Source organism: Schistocerca nitens, chromosome 8 (assembly GCF_023898315.1).
Source record: "Schistocerca nitens isolate TAMUIC-IGC-003100 chromosome 8, iqSchNite1.1, whole genome shotgun sequence".
Classification (NCBI taxonomy): domain Eukaryota; kingdom Metazoa; phylum Arthropoda; class Insecta; order Orthoptera; family Acrididae; genus Schistocerca; species Schistocerca nitens.
In genome coordinates, this window is record NC_064621.1 from 61,880,989 (window position 1) to 61,895,268 (window position 14,280).

At 39.3% G+C, this 14,280-nt stretch overlaps 1 protein-coding gene across 2 annotated transcripts in view; it reads left to right on the forward strand.

Annotated features, from left to right (window-relative positions):
- LOC126198441 (multidrug resistance protein homolog 49-like) overlaps positions 1-14,280 on the forward strand; it is a 439,165-nt gene that overhangs the window by 229,349 nt on the left and 195,536 nt on the right. For both annotated transcript variants that reach the window (XM_049934764.1, XM_049934763.1), the window contains exon 9: positions 2,936-3,125. In XM_049934764.1, coding sequence (XP_049790721.1) covers positions 2,936-3,125 — 190 coding nt within the window. The remainder of the gene's footprint in view (positions 1-2,935; positions 3,126-14,280) is intronic.

The window sequence follows — 14,280 nt, forward strand, 5'->3', positions numbered from 1 at the left end:
TCACAGTGCAGATGTAGATGTAGATACAATTGATAAAGAGCAGTTGAACCAGAGTCTAGTTCAGCTTCACTTCATGAATACATTTACATTGTGAAATTGGTCTGATGTTTGTAATGTGACAGGGCCTTTTATCAGATATCCTGGTAAAAAAAAGAGCAGTTGAACCAGAGTCTAGTTCAGCTTCACTTCATGAATACATTTACATTGTGAAATTGGTCTGATGTTTGTAATGTGACAGGGCCTTTTATCAGATATCCTGGTCCACTATCTATATTTTTACCACCTGAAAATGATTTTGTTATCAGGTAGCAGTGAGCAGTTTGTGTGATGTGTGACGTTCTCTTGTTGTGTGAAGCTCTACGTATGGTTTGGCACTCCAAGTTGGGGGTGTTGTGGAAGGCTCAGAGTAAGAGGGGGCCACCGACAATATCAATGGAACCCAAAACAAATGAGTCACTTTTATGTTAAAGAGAATTTTAGTATGTGGCCCAAGAGTCGGATGTTATATATCTGTAGGTGTTAATGTTTGATGTTTGGTTAAAGTACTTTGAGTTCTGATTACTGGGATCTGTCATTGTGAGACTTGAAGACTAAATACAGAGAAGTGCAAATGACAGTTTGAAGTTTATCTGGTAGCTTGAAGTAGTTATCATGATCAAACATTTTAGGATCACCCAGCAAGGATCAAAGTCCAGAAGAAAAGCAAGTTCATATATATCGATGGGATAGAATAGCTGGACCACCAGAACATTTTCTAAAGGTGGCCATTCAACAAAAAGATTTATAACAGGTAATTGGCATATGCAACATGGTGAAAACGTACCAAACACAAACAGCAGCTGAAGTATGCCACTAAGAAAAAACTCTGCCTTTACACCACACATTTTGTGTGACTATGTATAATGTGTCTATTGTCTGTGTGTGAATTGGTCCCCTAAATGAGCACTGTTAGTGTAGCTTTAATAGGTTTGGCTTGAAAATGAACTTGTAGTTCTAAACTAGTTGTGGCCATACCAAACACAACTGTGACCAAAGTACAGTAAAGAAAAATACTTAATTATTTCCAGTGAATCCTTTTAAAAATTGTTTTGATACTTTCGTAGAAAATTCATTTGGAACAGGTCAGGGTGCAGGAGGTAGTTGTTCTTGTTCTTAATGTTATTTCTGCAACATCAGCAAATATTTGCCACTGTTTTCTCTCATTTTATTTCAGAAAGGTAAGTTCTCATGATTTTCTGCTGCCGATATTAACTGAAGTTTTCGTGGATATTTATTAATGTCAGATTGGTACAATATTTTGCTGATGTACTTAGTCATCATCATTAGGTCACTTTGAACTGTAAAGGGGCTGCTCCTTTCTTTATACCTGTCCTCCACCCCTATCCTTGGCCTTCCTGTGGTCCTGTTGATAATGTAACATCTGATGCCTGCTCATCATAGCTGCTGTTGACTCAGGGGAATTTCATACACATTCCTAATGCACAAAATGACAGGAAGAAATTGACTGGACTGCTGTTAATCTATCTGAGAAAGAGATAGTGGACTCCTTGGAAACACTGGAAATAAGATGCCTCATTTTCGTGGTTACACCTAAAGTGTGCTGTATCTCAGGTCTTGTCGGTGCATTAGAACAAGTTCAACATCGCTGACACATAAGGTGACTAAAAATGTCTGTCAAGATTCATCCTGTGCTCTACTCAAAGCAAAGTCACCCAAGCCCAGTTTCTTTGGAGACGCCAGGGAAGTTCTTCATGAATTAAAAGAGGGCACTAGCTGATAAAAGAAATTAAGCTTCTATGGTTATGACAAGAATCGCGTGACACCTAGATGTGCCACGTCATAGAATCGTGGATGTTCTACTGACCAACAGAGTTCACAGAAAGACAACACCTATACTCAAAAGTATCAGTTTCACTGAATAAGACCATCAAGAATCCCATGGGCTCCAGCTCTGCCTAGGCTGTATGGATGAACGAAGAGGGAGATGTGCCAATCAGTCAAAATAGCTGGAGCCAGCTGCCAGAGACTGTGGTCATATGTGTGTGAGTAGCATTTGTGTGTGCGTGCGTGCGTGCGTGCGTGCGTGCATGTGTGTGTTGTTGGCTGAAAGTTAACTTCCTGACAGTCTTTTTGATGTGCCTGTCTGCAACTCAGCATCTCCACTATAAGGTGAGTAGCAACTGTTGTTTTCATATTATTGTTACATTCTATCCTGGATTTTCCACTGTTTAATTTATGGATTGGGACAAAGATGAAGCAAAGAAATGAAACTGAAGGAAGACAAGGTAGTAAAACTGTGCAAAATAATCTGAAGAAGATTCCCAAGCAATGAAAGTTATAATCGCAAAGGAGCTAAATTATGGAGTAACAACAAGGAAAGGAAGAGGTGTAGGTATGCACAGAAGAAAAAGAAGGAACTTTTTATTAGTGTTGCTGAAACTGACTATAACATTCAAAACATCAGAAAAATTGTGGAAAATCTGCAAGGGAAAAACAGTATGAATTTAGATAGGTTGCTACTTATCACTCAAAACAGGTGTTGCACACCAGATGGACACATTTAAAAGTATACTGTTGCATGTTTTTTAACTATTTGACAAAGTCCTTTGTCACATGCAGTGGTAAGTACACACACACACACACACACACACACACACACACACACCTTTCACGTGGCCCCTGTCATCTCTGATTGCTGTGCCAGTTCACTGCTCATTTCCTCCCCTTTGTGGTGAGTGATAGTCTGTCCTAGTTCATATTTAAATAATAAGATAAAGCAAAAGAAATTAATAGAGACTATCTTGGAATCTTTTTAAAAAGTCTGTAAATTTGATATTTATTGAAATATCTAGATTATTACATTTGGTAATGAATGAGAACTGAATCAAATGACTGAGAAACTAATTTAATGTAAATTTGTTTTATTGCTTGTTAGGTACAAAGAGAGACTTCATGCAGCTGAGACAACTGGCATCAGGAGAGGATTTTTCTCTGGCCTGGGAGGTGGTGTCATGTGGTTCATCATATACAGCAGCTATGCTTTAGCTTTCTGGTATGGTGTGGAGCTAATCATCAACTCCAGAGAAATGGGAGACACAGAATATACACCAGCTGTATTAGTCATTGTAAGTACCAATATTTTGTTCGAAGATAATCATTAGTTCTACACCCAAATTTCTCAGATCTTTGAAATATGTCTTGATATCAACATATTTTCTGAAAGAGCGATATATGTGAAGATTTTGCTACTGCAGCAACAGATTATGCTTTGCTACAGGTGATACTAAAATGATCTGTAAGTCTGGAGATTAGAAAATTATGAAAAATGCACAGAACCATTTCACTCTCTATGCAGGTGTTATGAGGGCACGCTGAAAAGTAATACCTCTGAAATTTTTGTGTGAAAACTCTTAAAAGCTTTTTAAATTAAAAAAAGTTGCTAACATTTTACATTTTTATTCTTCATGGTTAGATATTTGCAGCCCTCTGCCGATAGAGGGCTCAGAATTGTAGCTTATAGCATGGTGGTGTGTAATGCAATTATGTCGGTGTATGAGAAACAGCCTGCTGTAATTAACATTCGAATTTGAAGAATTTGTCCACACATGAAGCACCCTCTCCTTCAGCATGACAATGCCAGACCATACATGAGCACTATAACTTCCACAAGAATCCAACGCCTTTGCTTCCTTGTTATCGATCATCCTCCATACAGTCTCGACTTGTCCCCATCCGATTTTCGTCTGTTTGTGTAACTTAAAGAAAAACTTGAAGGACTTCACTTTAATAGTGATGAAGCAATGCAAGTAGAGGTGAGGTTGTGATTGTTTGCAGATGATGCTATCATTTATCATCTTGAAAAGTCATTAGATAATCAAAACTAATTCCAAAATGATTTAGCCAGATATCTGTATGGCATGGAAAGTGGCAACTGACTCTAAATAATGAAAAGTGTGAAGTCATCCACATAAGCACTAAAGAGTCTGCTAAATTTAGGTCACACAGTAAATCACACAAATCTAAAGGCTTTAGGTTCAACTAAATACTTATAGATTACAATTACGAGTAACTTAAATTGGAATGATCACATAGATAGTTTTGGGGGGGAAAGCAAACCAAAGACTGTGATTTATTAGCAGAGCACTCAGAAAATCCAACAGGTGTACTAAAGAGACTGCTTACACTACACTTTTTCGCCCTCTTCTGGATTACTGTTATGTTGCATGGTATCCACATCAGATAGGATTGATGGAAGATTTCAAAAAAGTTCAAAGAAGGGCGAGTCATTTTCTATTACTGCAAAATGGGAGATAGAGTGCCACAGACATGGTACATGTATTAGGGTGTTAATTTTTAAAACAAAGGTGTTTTTTTGCTGTGGGAGGATCTTCTTATCAAGTCTCAATCACCTACTTTTTCATCAGTGTGAAAATATTTTGTTGGCGCCCACCTGCATAGAGAGAAATGATTGTCATAATAAAATAAGAAATCAGAGCTCAGACAGAAAGATTGAACTGTTCATTTTTCCCACCAGCTGTTTGAGAGTGGAATGGTGAAGAAATAGCTTGAAGATGGTTTGATGAACCGTGCCATGCACTTAATTGTGAATTACAGAGTAATCACATAGATGTAGATTAGTGGTGCAACAGACCTCTGCTTCCACTTCCACAGCTGTGGAAGTTCTGCACATTATTCCACATCGACTCCCACATTTTTATATTAGAAGTTTATTGGAACTTTCAACAGTGGAGAGATAGTCGATGCTAGAGTGTATTGGCCCAACATGCCAGCTGTTGCGCAGACAGGAGTTTGTTTGGTGGGGTGTGTAGCAAGCCAACATGTGCCCTTAGCGATTGTTGCTTTATTGGATGATTACGCAGTGATCTGTGTCCATAGCGAGGAAAGTACAGCATTTTCTCACTCGTCAGTCTACTTTGTTTTGCTGTGTAATATTACTGTGTTGTACAGTGGTTTTTACTCAACAGTTTTGTGGTGTAACATTAGTTAAAGAGTGCAATAATGAAACCAAAAACGAGTCTTATTTGGAACTGTTGTGTTGAGATTAATGATTTAAGTACCAAAAGCAAAATCTATGAAAAAGTATATTCACGAAAAGGGCGTACGACCACCGCATTGAAGAGTCATCTTAAATCATGTTGAGAAGTTTGCAGAGTTTGAGAAGTAAGATGAAACTATTGGACTTTGAGTGGAGATGAAAAAACAAAAGGTTAGTCAATATTTTATAGTAATGTAGTCCGTACTAATAATATAGTTCAGTTGTTATAGGGTGAGCTCTGTCCACTGCTGGTGCAAATCTGTTTTGTCCAAATGATTCTCCATATGATAACATTTTAAAGAGCTCACCTCACCCTTAGATCTGCTTAGATTGTGTTGGTACAAGTTGATAGATATTGTACCTTTTCTTGTTGCTGCCAGCACTTCACGATATGAGCATATAACAGTCTGTGCCATGGAATAAAGATACCACTGTAGTATGTGAGCTGCAAATCAGTGTATGTTGGCAGCACTGCACGAAATTTAAACTGGTTTTACATCCCTGCCCATCACCCAATCTGAGGTGAGCACTTTAAAAAGTTATCGCACTCTACATAATTAAAAAAAAAAAAAAATAAATAAATAAAAAAAATCTAAGAATGTTATCTTCCATTTCTCTAAAGAAGAGTGATTGTACTCAAGTAACTGTTTATAATTTGCACCAGTGTGAATCTTGCATTTATTAAGTAGAATGTTAGTTTATTGATTGCATTTTATTCTCTATATTGCATACCAGGTGTCAGTAACTTCTTTACTATCATCAGTTCTAAAATGAACACTAATGATAGTAAATAAGGTAACAAAACCTAGTTGCAATATGAAGAATAAAATCCAATATTTTTATATTAACTTCCTGCTGAAAAACTGCAATATTATTTACAAATTGGTTAAGAAACTTTTCTTTCATGATTGTCGCTTTAGCTGGGCATGCTGTCAATTATTGATGTGCGCTGTTTAACAACGTGGTATTTTATTTTTGTATTTCTTTTTACATATTTAAATTCTTCGGTATTTTACTATTTTTATGTCATTGTTATAGGTTTCTTTTATTACATCCAAAGATGCTAAACAGCAACTTACATTGCAACAATGTCTGCAAGTAAATGATTATTGGGATTCCTCACACCTAAAATCTCAACAAATGGATTATGTGATTGCTGAAATGATTGTTCTCCAGAACTTATTGTTTAATTTTGTCTAGGGTACTGGCCTTTGCTGAGTAATGCATGCTGTTCTTCCAAAGTATAAGTTGAAAGTTCATGATTTTTTTTACTTTGTATTTGAGTGAGAACATGTACAATAAGCTGGCAAGAAAAATCAAAAATGTACTTGAAGAATTTAAAAAAAATATCTTTCTCAATTGACATATGGTCTGATCTGCATTCTGGAACTTCATTGCTTAGTTTGACTTCTCATGGTACTTCAAAGAATTTTCACAAGATGTCTATAATTTTGAAATGTGAAGTCATGACTCGGCATCATACAGGTGATGTAATATTGACAAAATCTGAAATGATACTTCAAGAATGGGGCATAAATCACCAAGCAGAGTATTGTATTATACACGATTGTGGATCGGACATGATTAAAACTCTGCAGTTGTCTGCCTTTGATGACGCGAATTGTGCAATACATCGCGTATTGTATTCGAGCTGCTGTGGTATCACAGGAGTGGCTCCTACAACTTATGGCTAAATTGAGAAAAATTGCCACCCTTTTCAATAATTCCTTAGTCGCACAAACCAAGCTGGCAAAAATTCAAAGGGCACATGTTAAGCAACCTGCTTTATCTATCATTCAGATTGCCCAACATGGTGAATATTGTTAAATATATATATAAATGAATTTTAATTTTGTGGTATATCTTTAGCGTAAGTATTGTGTATTTCATTTTTATGAAAATCCTATCTATTAATTTAATTTCTTCTGTTTTGCACTGGAACGGCATATTCTATGTGAGGGAACGATTTTCAAATTTGTGGAAGTAATGAAAACATTTGCAGAAATTACTACAAACTTAAGCAGTTCTCAAGTGAGCATTTCATGTCATACCACTAATTCAAGTTCTTGTGATCACTTTACAACAAGAAGAAACAAAAACTAATACTTCAGAAAAGTTCCAAAATTTTACAAGAAAATTACATGATGAATTGAATTTGAGCATGAGATTTGGAGAACTGACCAAAATTAATAAGCACACCATTGTGACGTATTTAGATCGACGATAAAGGCCCAAATTTTTCAATGGTATTGTCATATAGCAAGTTGAGTTCCAAATACTTATTATGATGATGATGAAAATCAGAGCTCCAAACTCATCTCAAGATGACTCTGTACCTACTAGCTTTAAAATGTGCAGATTTGAAATTGAAACTCAGCCTTCAACAAGCTGTGGCTTAATCATAGAATTTCCGTTAGAAACATTGTTACAAACGTTAGAATTCGAAAATGACAATATACTTTCAGTGCCACTTCTAAAAGATGATTCACTAATGTGGTGAAAAACAAATGGACACAAATACCAGTATCTATTGCCACTAGCTCACCAGTATTTGTCAGCTCCTCCCAGTAGTGTAGCCAGTGAAGAGTTATTCGGTGGAGCTGGCCTCATATACGAAGAACATCAACGTAGATTGCAGGATGAAAAACAGCAAAACTACTTTTTGTTAAATATAATCTGCCATTGATGAACTTTGAGTATTAATATAATAAAAAATAGTCTTTGACAAAGAATTGTTCCTTTTTTCCTCCCATTTCCGCTTCCACTAAATTTGGAATGCTTCTGTTGTTGCACTTCCTTCGCATCACTAATGTAGATGTAGATGTGACTCCATCAACAAAGTCAAACATTCTACAGTGTCTGTATCAACAAACTGGTCTCTTGTTAAGACATATCACCAGAGTGACTATGTTGAGAAATTAATATGTAGACATGAGGAATAAAGAGGTAGAATGAAGTTTGTTTTATTTCAAAAGTCTTAGAGTTAATGGAAGCACTACTTTTTAGCTTACCCTCATTCATCTGAAGGGAATACTATGAAGAAAAAATTAATCCTCTTTTTAATCATGTTCAGAATTACTCAGCATTATGTAATATGACCTAATCCATCATTTATTACGTTTGCATATTTAAGAACCCATGCCTTTATCCTGAAGTATTATGTGCCAGGACATCTGTGTGAATGCATTTACCCCACTGTCATCCAGACCTACACATTACTCCATTGACAAATCTTGTGCTTGAAGCTACTGACCCAGTGGAGAATGTTAACTCTGTGTGACATAAGACGGGTCATATGTCAATCACTTTAGTAGGGATGGAAGTGGTAAGGTGGGCAGGGCAATGTCTGTGCTTTGTGTTCATAAGTTGACAAATAAAGTATATGTAACTTCAATACGATCATAGTTTTGGTGCTGATAAGATTTTGATGCTGATTGTCTTTTCCCTCTTCCACATTCTCATAATCCTCCCATCCTGATGTGATCCCTTGAAAATTTCCTAGAAAATTGTGTCATGATTTATAGGCCACAATAAAGCAAATAAGTGCAGAGAATCAACAATTAGAGGCAGATGCAGAAGTCTGCATACAAAGTACTCAGGTCAGGAGTCAAATTAATAACAGGCCTCAAAAGTATAGGCACTGAAAGTGCAGTGGACCTAACAGCAGTTATATGCATTTCTTCGATCCCTACAGTTCGATGTTTCCATAGAAGATCTGATTAATATAGTCACAAGACAACAATTGATTGAGCCATAACAGTTTTGACTGCAGATGAAAAAACGAATGTCAATAGTGTGCAAATTGAGAAAGGACACAGTTATGCCACTCTGAGTTGACATAATAATTTGACTGAACTCTCTGGGAAGCAGGAATAACTTTGCATATTGGTGTGAAGATGCATTAGTGTAAGGGATATAATTTGTTGCTTCCTTAGCCTCGATCACATAGTGACTCGCTGCATCTGGAACATTTGTATGTACTGAAAACCGCTTCAGTTCAAAATAATAATAATAATAATAATAATAATAATAATAATAATAATAACAATAATAACAATAACAATAACAACTACTACTTTGTGTCACTCAATGACTGAGTGCAAGTCTTTATGTTGGATGCCTCTTCGGCAACTTGGGTATCTGTAATCTACCCCAGCCATCCAATGGAGGAAAAAGGACCTACATTTTAATGTGAAATCCAAACCAAGTATAATTCCTGGCAGTTCCTCACATTGTCAAGCTGTGAAGGCTAGAATAAAGGCAGACTGAAAACATCCATTGTCTACCAGAATTCAGTCCCATGACCTCTCAATTTCCAGGCAAGTAGTTTACTGCTGGATCACCAGGCATGACAGTCTAATAGATGATAATGAACAACTGGGAAAATACTTTGTTGCCATATTTACTCAAATCTAAGCCGCACTTTTTTCCGGTTTTTGTAATCCAAAAAATCGCCTGCGGCTTAGAATCGTGTGCAAAGCAAGCAGAAGTTCTGAAAAATGTTGGTAGGTGCCGCCACAACTAACTTCTGCCGTCGAATATATGTAGCGCTACACAGGCCTGCTTTGCAGGCACAAAGATAAATACTGGCACCAAAACCTCTGCATCAGTAAGTAAATTAAAAAAAAAAAAAAATAGTGGAAGATGAGCTTTTTTCTCCGCCCCGAGTTTCGACCACTGCATTTTCATACATTATCCAACGAAGTAAATACAAATTCCGTATTGTTCATCTTCGAATGTAGCAGGATTTCAATGTACTATGAAAATCCGACTGGCAAGACTGTTTGGGATGTTTGTCAATATGGCCAACTGTACGTTCTGAATTTTTTCCTACGTTAGAAGAGATTGTTGCTAAAAGAAACTTTTATGAATTGTGAATCATATGCAGTATTCTCTTGACCATAAGAATAATATGAATATAATCATTTTGCCATGTATTGTTTCATGTTTGTTGCTATCTCATTTAAATCCTGTCTGCCTAATAAACTACGAAACTAGAGTGAGACAACAGCAAACGCGAAAGAATATACATATCATGTCATGTTTATATTCGTATTATTCTTATGCCTAATAGTGATACAGTCAGAAATGAAGCACTCCAATTGACTAGGTTTTTAAATCTAAGATTACTCTAATTTCTGTGCTGAATGTAATGTACTAAAGAGGCACCTGCAAAGAATTTCAAATGGAGAAAAATTTTCACTAAACTCTCGTTCAGAACATATTCTATCATAGGCAGTCTATTATTTGGTTCTTGTTGATCATTATCAAAGAAAGCAGCAGTGTAAGTAACAACAAATAGCAGTCTCTTGCCATTGTTTCACTAATGAGACGATTCCTCTCTCTCTCTCTCTTTTTTTTAAAAAAAGCGGCGGTAGCACGCACAAAAGCAAGCCATGCCGTGAGCGGTGACAGGCCATAAACACTCATTATCAGAATGTTACAAACAATGCATGACACAGTGCAGTAATGAATTTTCAGCTTCGAGTGACGTAAACACCTATAACAAAGAGAACGGCACTTATCAGATCAAAGAAAAATCAGCAATCAATTCAAACCAGATGAAGCACGTGAAAAAGGAAGGGTACCCGTATCAATACAGACGGAGCGCCTGACGCATAGCAATGGCTGCCTGGTAAAGCTTAACTGCTAAGCTTACGACTCGAACGAAACTACTGTAGCTATATCGTCACTCATTCGACCTAAATTGTGTCTCGTATTACAATGAACCAACTTTATTTGGATTTGGAGGTGCGGCCTAAAGCTTTTCTCTCCCCTTGAATTTCAAGTCTCAAATTTCAGGTGTGGCTTAGATTCAGAGAAATTTTGTGTCCTTGATTTCGAGTCTCATTTTTCAGGTGCGGCTTAGATTCGAATGCGGCTTAGATTAGAGTAAATACGGTATACCATTAGATCTACACTGGGAATCACCAGTAGTAATTTTCAAAAGATCATCTATAGCAGATCCTAAATTCCAATTTTTTGTTGATTACAGGAATTTGAATGTTATCACCATATATTCAACCATTGCCAAATCTGGTTCAATCCTTAGTCAATCTTTCATGTTTGCATTTTAACCTTTCTTTTTTTGGTGTTACCATTTTCAGTCAAGACCTGCAACAACATACTGAAATACAGCCAACAGAATGTGAGAGAATGTTTATCTCTGCCCAAATGTAATTACAGTACAATATTTAGGGCACAATTACTGCCAGCACAGCAAGCAAATAGAAAATTAAAAAAAAGGTACATACTGTGAAGAGCTCCCAGAACTAACAAATGTTGAGTTCCAGCTATTCTTCTGCCTTATCTAAATGTTATAGAATAGTAACTTTTTATTTGTGGCTCCACCCACATATGTATATGTCACATATATTGCATACGTATGTGTTTGGGCCTGTCCATCTCCTCCTTCCTCATTTTTCTGTCCATACATGTTCTCTTCACCTTCTCTCTGTCCAACATTCCCTCCCCCCCCCCCCCCCCTCCCAAATCTTTGTCTATCTTTTCCTCTTGCATCTCTCTATTCATTTCTTTCCTACTCCCTCTCTCTGGACATCCTGGGATTTGGATTTCTTCCCATTCTAATGGAGGTGCAAGTGTGGGTAACTTCCTGCATACAAAACTGGCCTAACAGCAGGTGGCAAATTAAGGTACACAACTTTGTTTTTAATATCTTTCAGTGTCTGCCATGCCAAAATAACAGTAATCAAAATGGTTAGTTGGTTCTTATCAAACTGTAGGCATGATAAATGACATTAAATGTTTCTTATCTTTCATCCATGGTCTCAGTTTGAGATTGCAACTTACACAACAAAATGCGCAACTCACTGTTTATCTGGATCAGCTAATCCATGCTCAGAATATAAGAAACATGACTTTTGCACATATCTTGTTGTTCGCCTAACTCGTTCCTTCAGTAAGAAATGACTACAAATATCCTGAGGAGCCGAAGAAACTAGTACACTTGCCTAACATCGTGTAGGGTCCCCACAAGTACACAGAAATGCTCCAAAACAACATGGTATGGACTTGACTAATGTCTGAAGTAGTGTTGGAGGGAGTTGAACTGACACCATGAATCCTGCAGGGCTGTCCATAAATCCGTAAAAGTAGGAGTGGGTGGAGATCTCTTCTGAACAGCAACTTGCAAGGCATCCAGGATATGCTCAATAATGTTCATGTCTGGGGAGTCTGGTGGCTAGCAGAAGGGTTTAAACTCAGAAGAGTGTTGCTGGAGCCACTCTGTATCAATTCTGTATATGAGGTGTGTCGCATTGTCCTGCTGAAATTTCCCAAGTCCGTTGGACTGCACAATGGACATGAATGGATGCAGGTGATCGGAGAGGATGCTTACGTACATGTCGCCTGTCAGAGTCATATTTAGCTGTATCAGAGGTCCCATATCACACCAACTGCACACACCTCACACCATTACATAGCCTCCACCAGCTTAAATAGTCCCCTGATGACATGCATGGTCCATGGATTCATGAGGTTGTCTCCATATCCGTACACATCCATCAGCTTGATACAGTTTGAAATGAGATTCATCTGACCAGGCAACATGTTTCCAGTCATCAATAGTCCAACATCAGTGTTGACGGGCCCATGCAAGGTGTAAAGCTTTGCGTCATGCAGTATCAAGGGTGCATTAGTGGGCCTTTGGCTTTGAAAGCCCATATCGATGATGTTTTGTTGAATAGTTCACATGCTGACATGTGTTGATGGCTCAGCATTGAAATCCATAGCAGTTTGTGGAAGGGTTGCACTTCCATCACATTGAATGATTCTCTTCAGTTGTCATTGGTCCTGTTCTTACAGGATCTACACTCCTGGAAATGGAAAAAAGAACACATTGACACCGGTGTGTCAGACCCACCATACTTGCTCCGGACACTGCGAGAGGGCTGTACAAGCAATGATCACACGCACGGCACAGCGGACACACCAGGAACCGCGGTGTTGGCCGTCGAATGGCGCTAGCTGCGCAGCATTTGTGCACCGCCGCCGTCAGTGTCAGCCAGTTTGCCGTGGCATACGGAGCTCCATCGCAGTCTTTAACACTGGTAGCATGCCGCGACAGTGTGGACGTGAACCGTATGTGCAGTTGACGGACTTTGAGCGAGGGCGTATGGTGGGCATGCGGGAGGCCGGGTGGACGTACCGCCGAATTGCTCAACACGTGGGGCGTGAGGTCTCCACAGTACATCGATGTTGTCACCAGTGGTCGGCGGAAGGTGCACGTGCCCGTCGACCTGGGACTGGACCGCAGCGACGCACGGATGCACGCCAAGACCGTAGGATCCTACGCAGTGCCGTAGGGGACCGCACCGCCACTTCCCAGCAAATTAGGGACACTGTTGCTCCTGGGGTATCGGCGAGGACCATTCGCAACCATCTCCATGAAGCTGGGCTACGGTCCCGCACACCGTTAGGCCGTCTTCCGCTCACGCCCCAACATCGTGCAGCCCGCCTCAAGTGGTGTCGCGACAGGCGTGAATGGAGGGACGAATGGAGACGTGTTGTCTTCAGCGATGAGAGTCGCTTCTGCCTTGGTGCCAATGATGGTCGTATGCGTGTTTGGCGCCGTGCAGGTGAGCGCCACAATCGGGCTGCATACGACCGAGGCACACAGGGCCAACACCCGGCATCATGGTGTGGGGAGCGATCTCCTACACTGGCCGTACACCAATGGTGATCGTCGAGGGGACACTGAATAGTGCACGGTACATCCAAACCATCATCGAACCCATCGTTCTACCATTCCTAGACCGGCAAGGGAACTTGCTGTTCCAACAGGACAATGCACATCCGCATGTATCCCGTGCCACCCAACGTGCTCTAGAAGATGTAAGTCAACTACCCTGGCCAGCAAGACCTCCGGATCTGTCCCCCATTGAGCATGTTTGGGACTGGATGAAGCGTCGTCTCACGCGGTCTGCACGTCCAGCACGAACGCTGGTCCAACTGAGGCGCCAGGTGGAAATGGCATGGCAAGCCGTTCCACAGGACTACATCCAGCATCTCTACGATCGTCTCCATGGGAGAATAGCAGCCTGCATTGCTGCGAAAGGTGGATATACACTGTACTAGTGCCGACATTGTGCATGCTCTGTTGCCTGTGTCTATGTGCCTGTGGTTCTGTCAGTGTGATCATGTGATGTATCTGACCCCAGGAATGTGTCGATAAAGTTTCCCCTTCCTGGGACAATGAATTCACG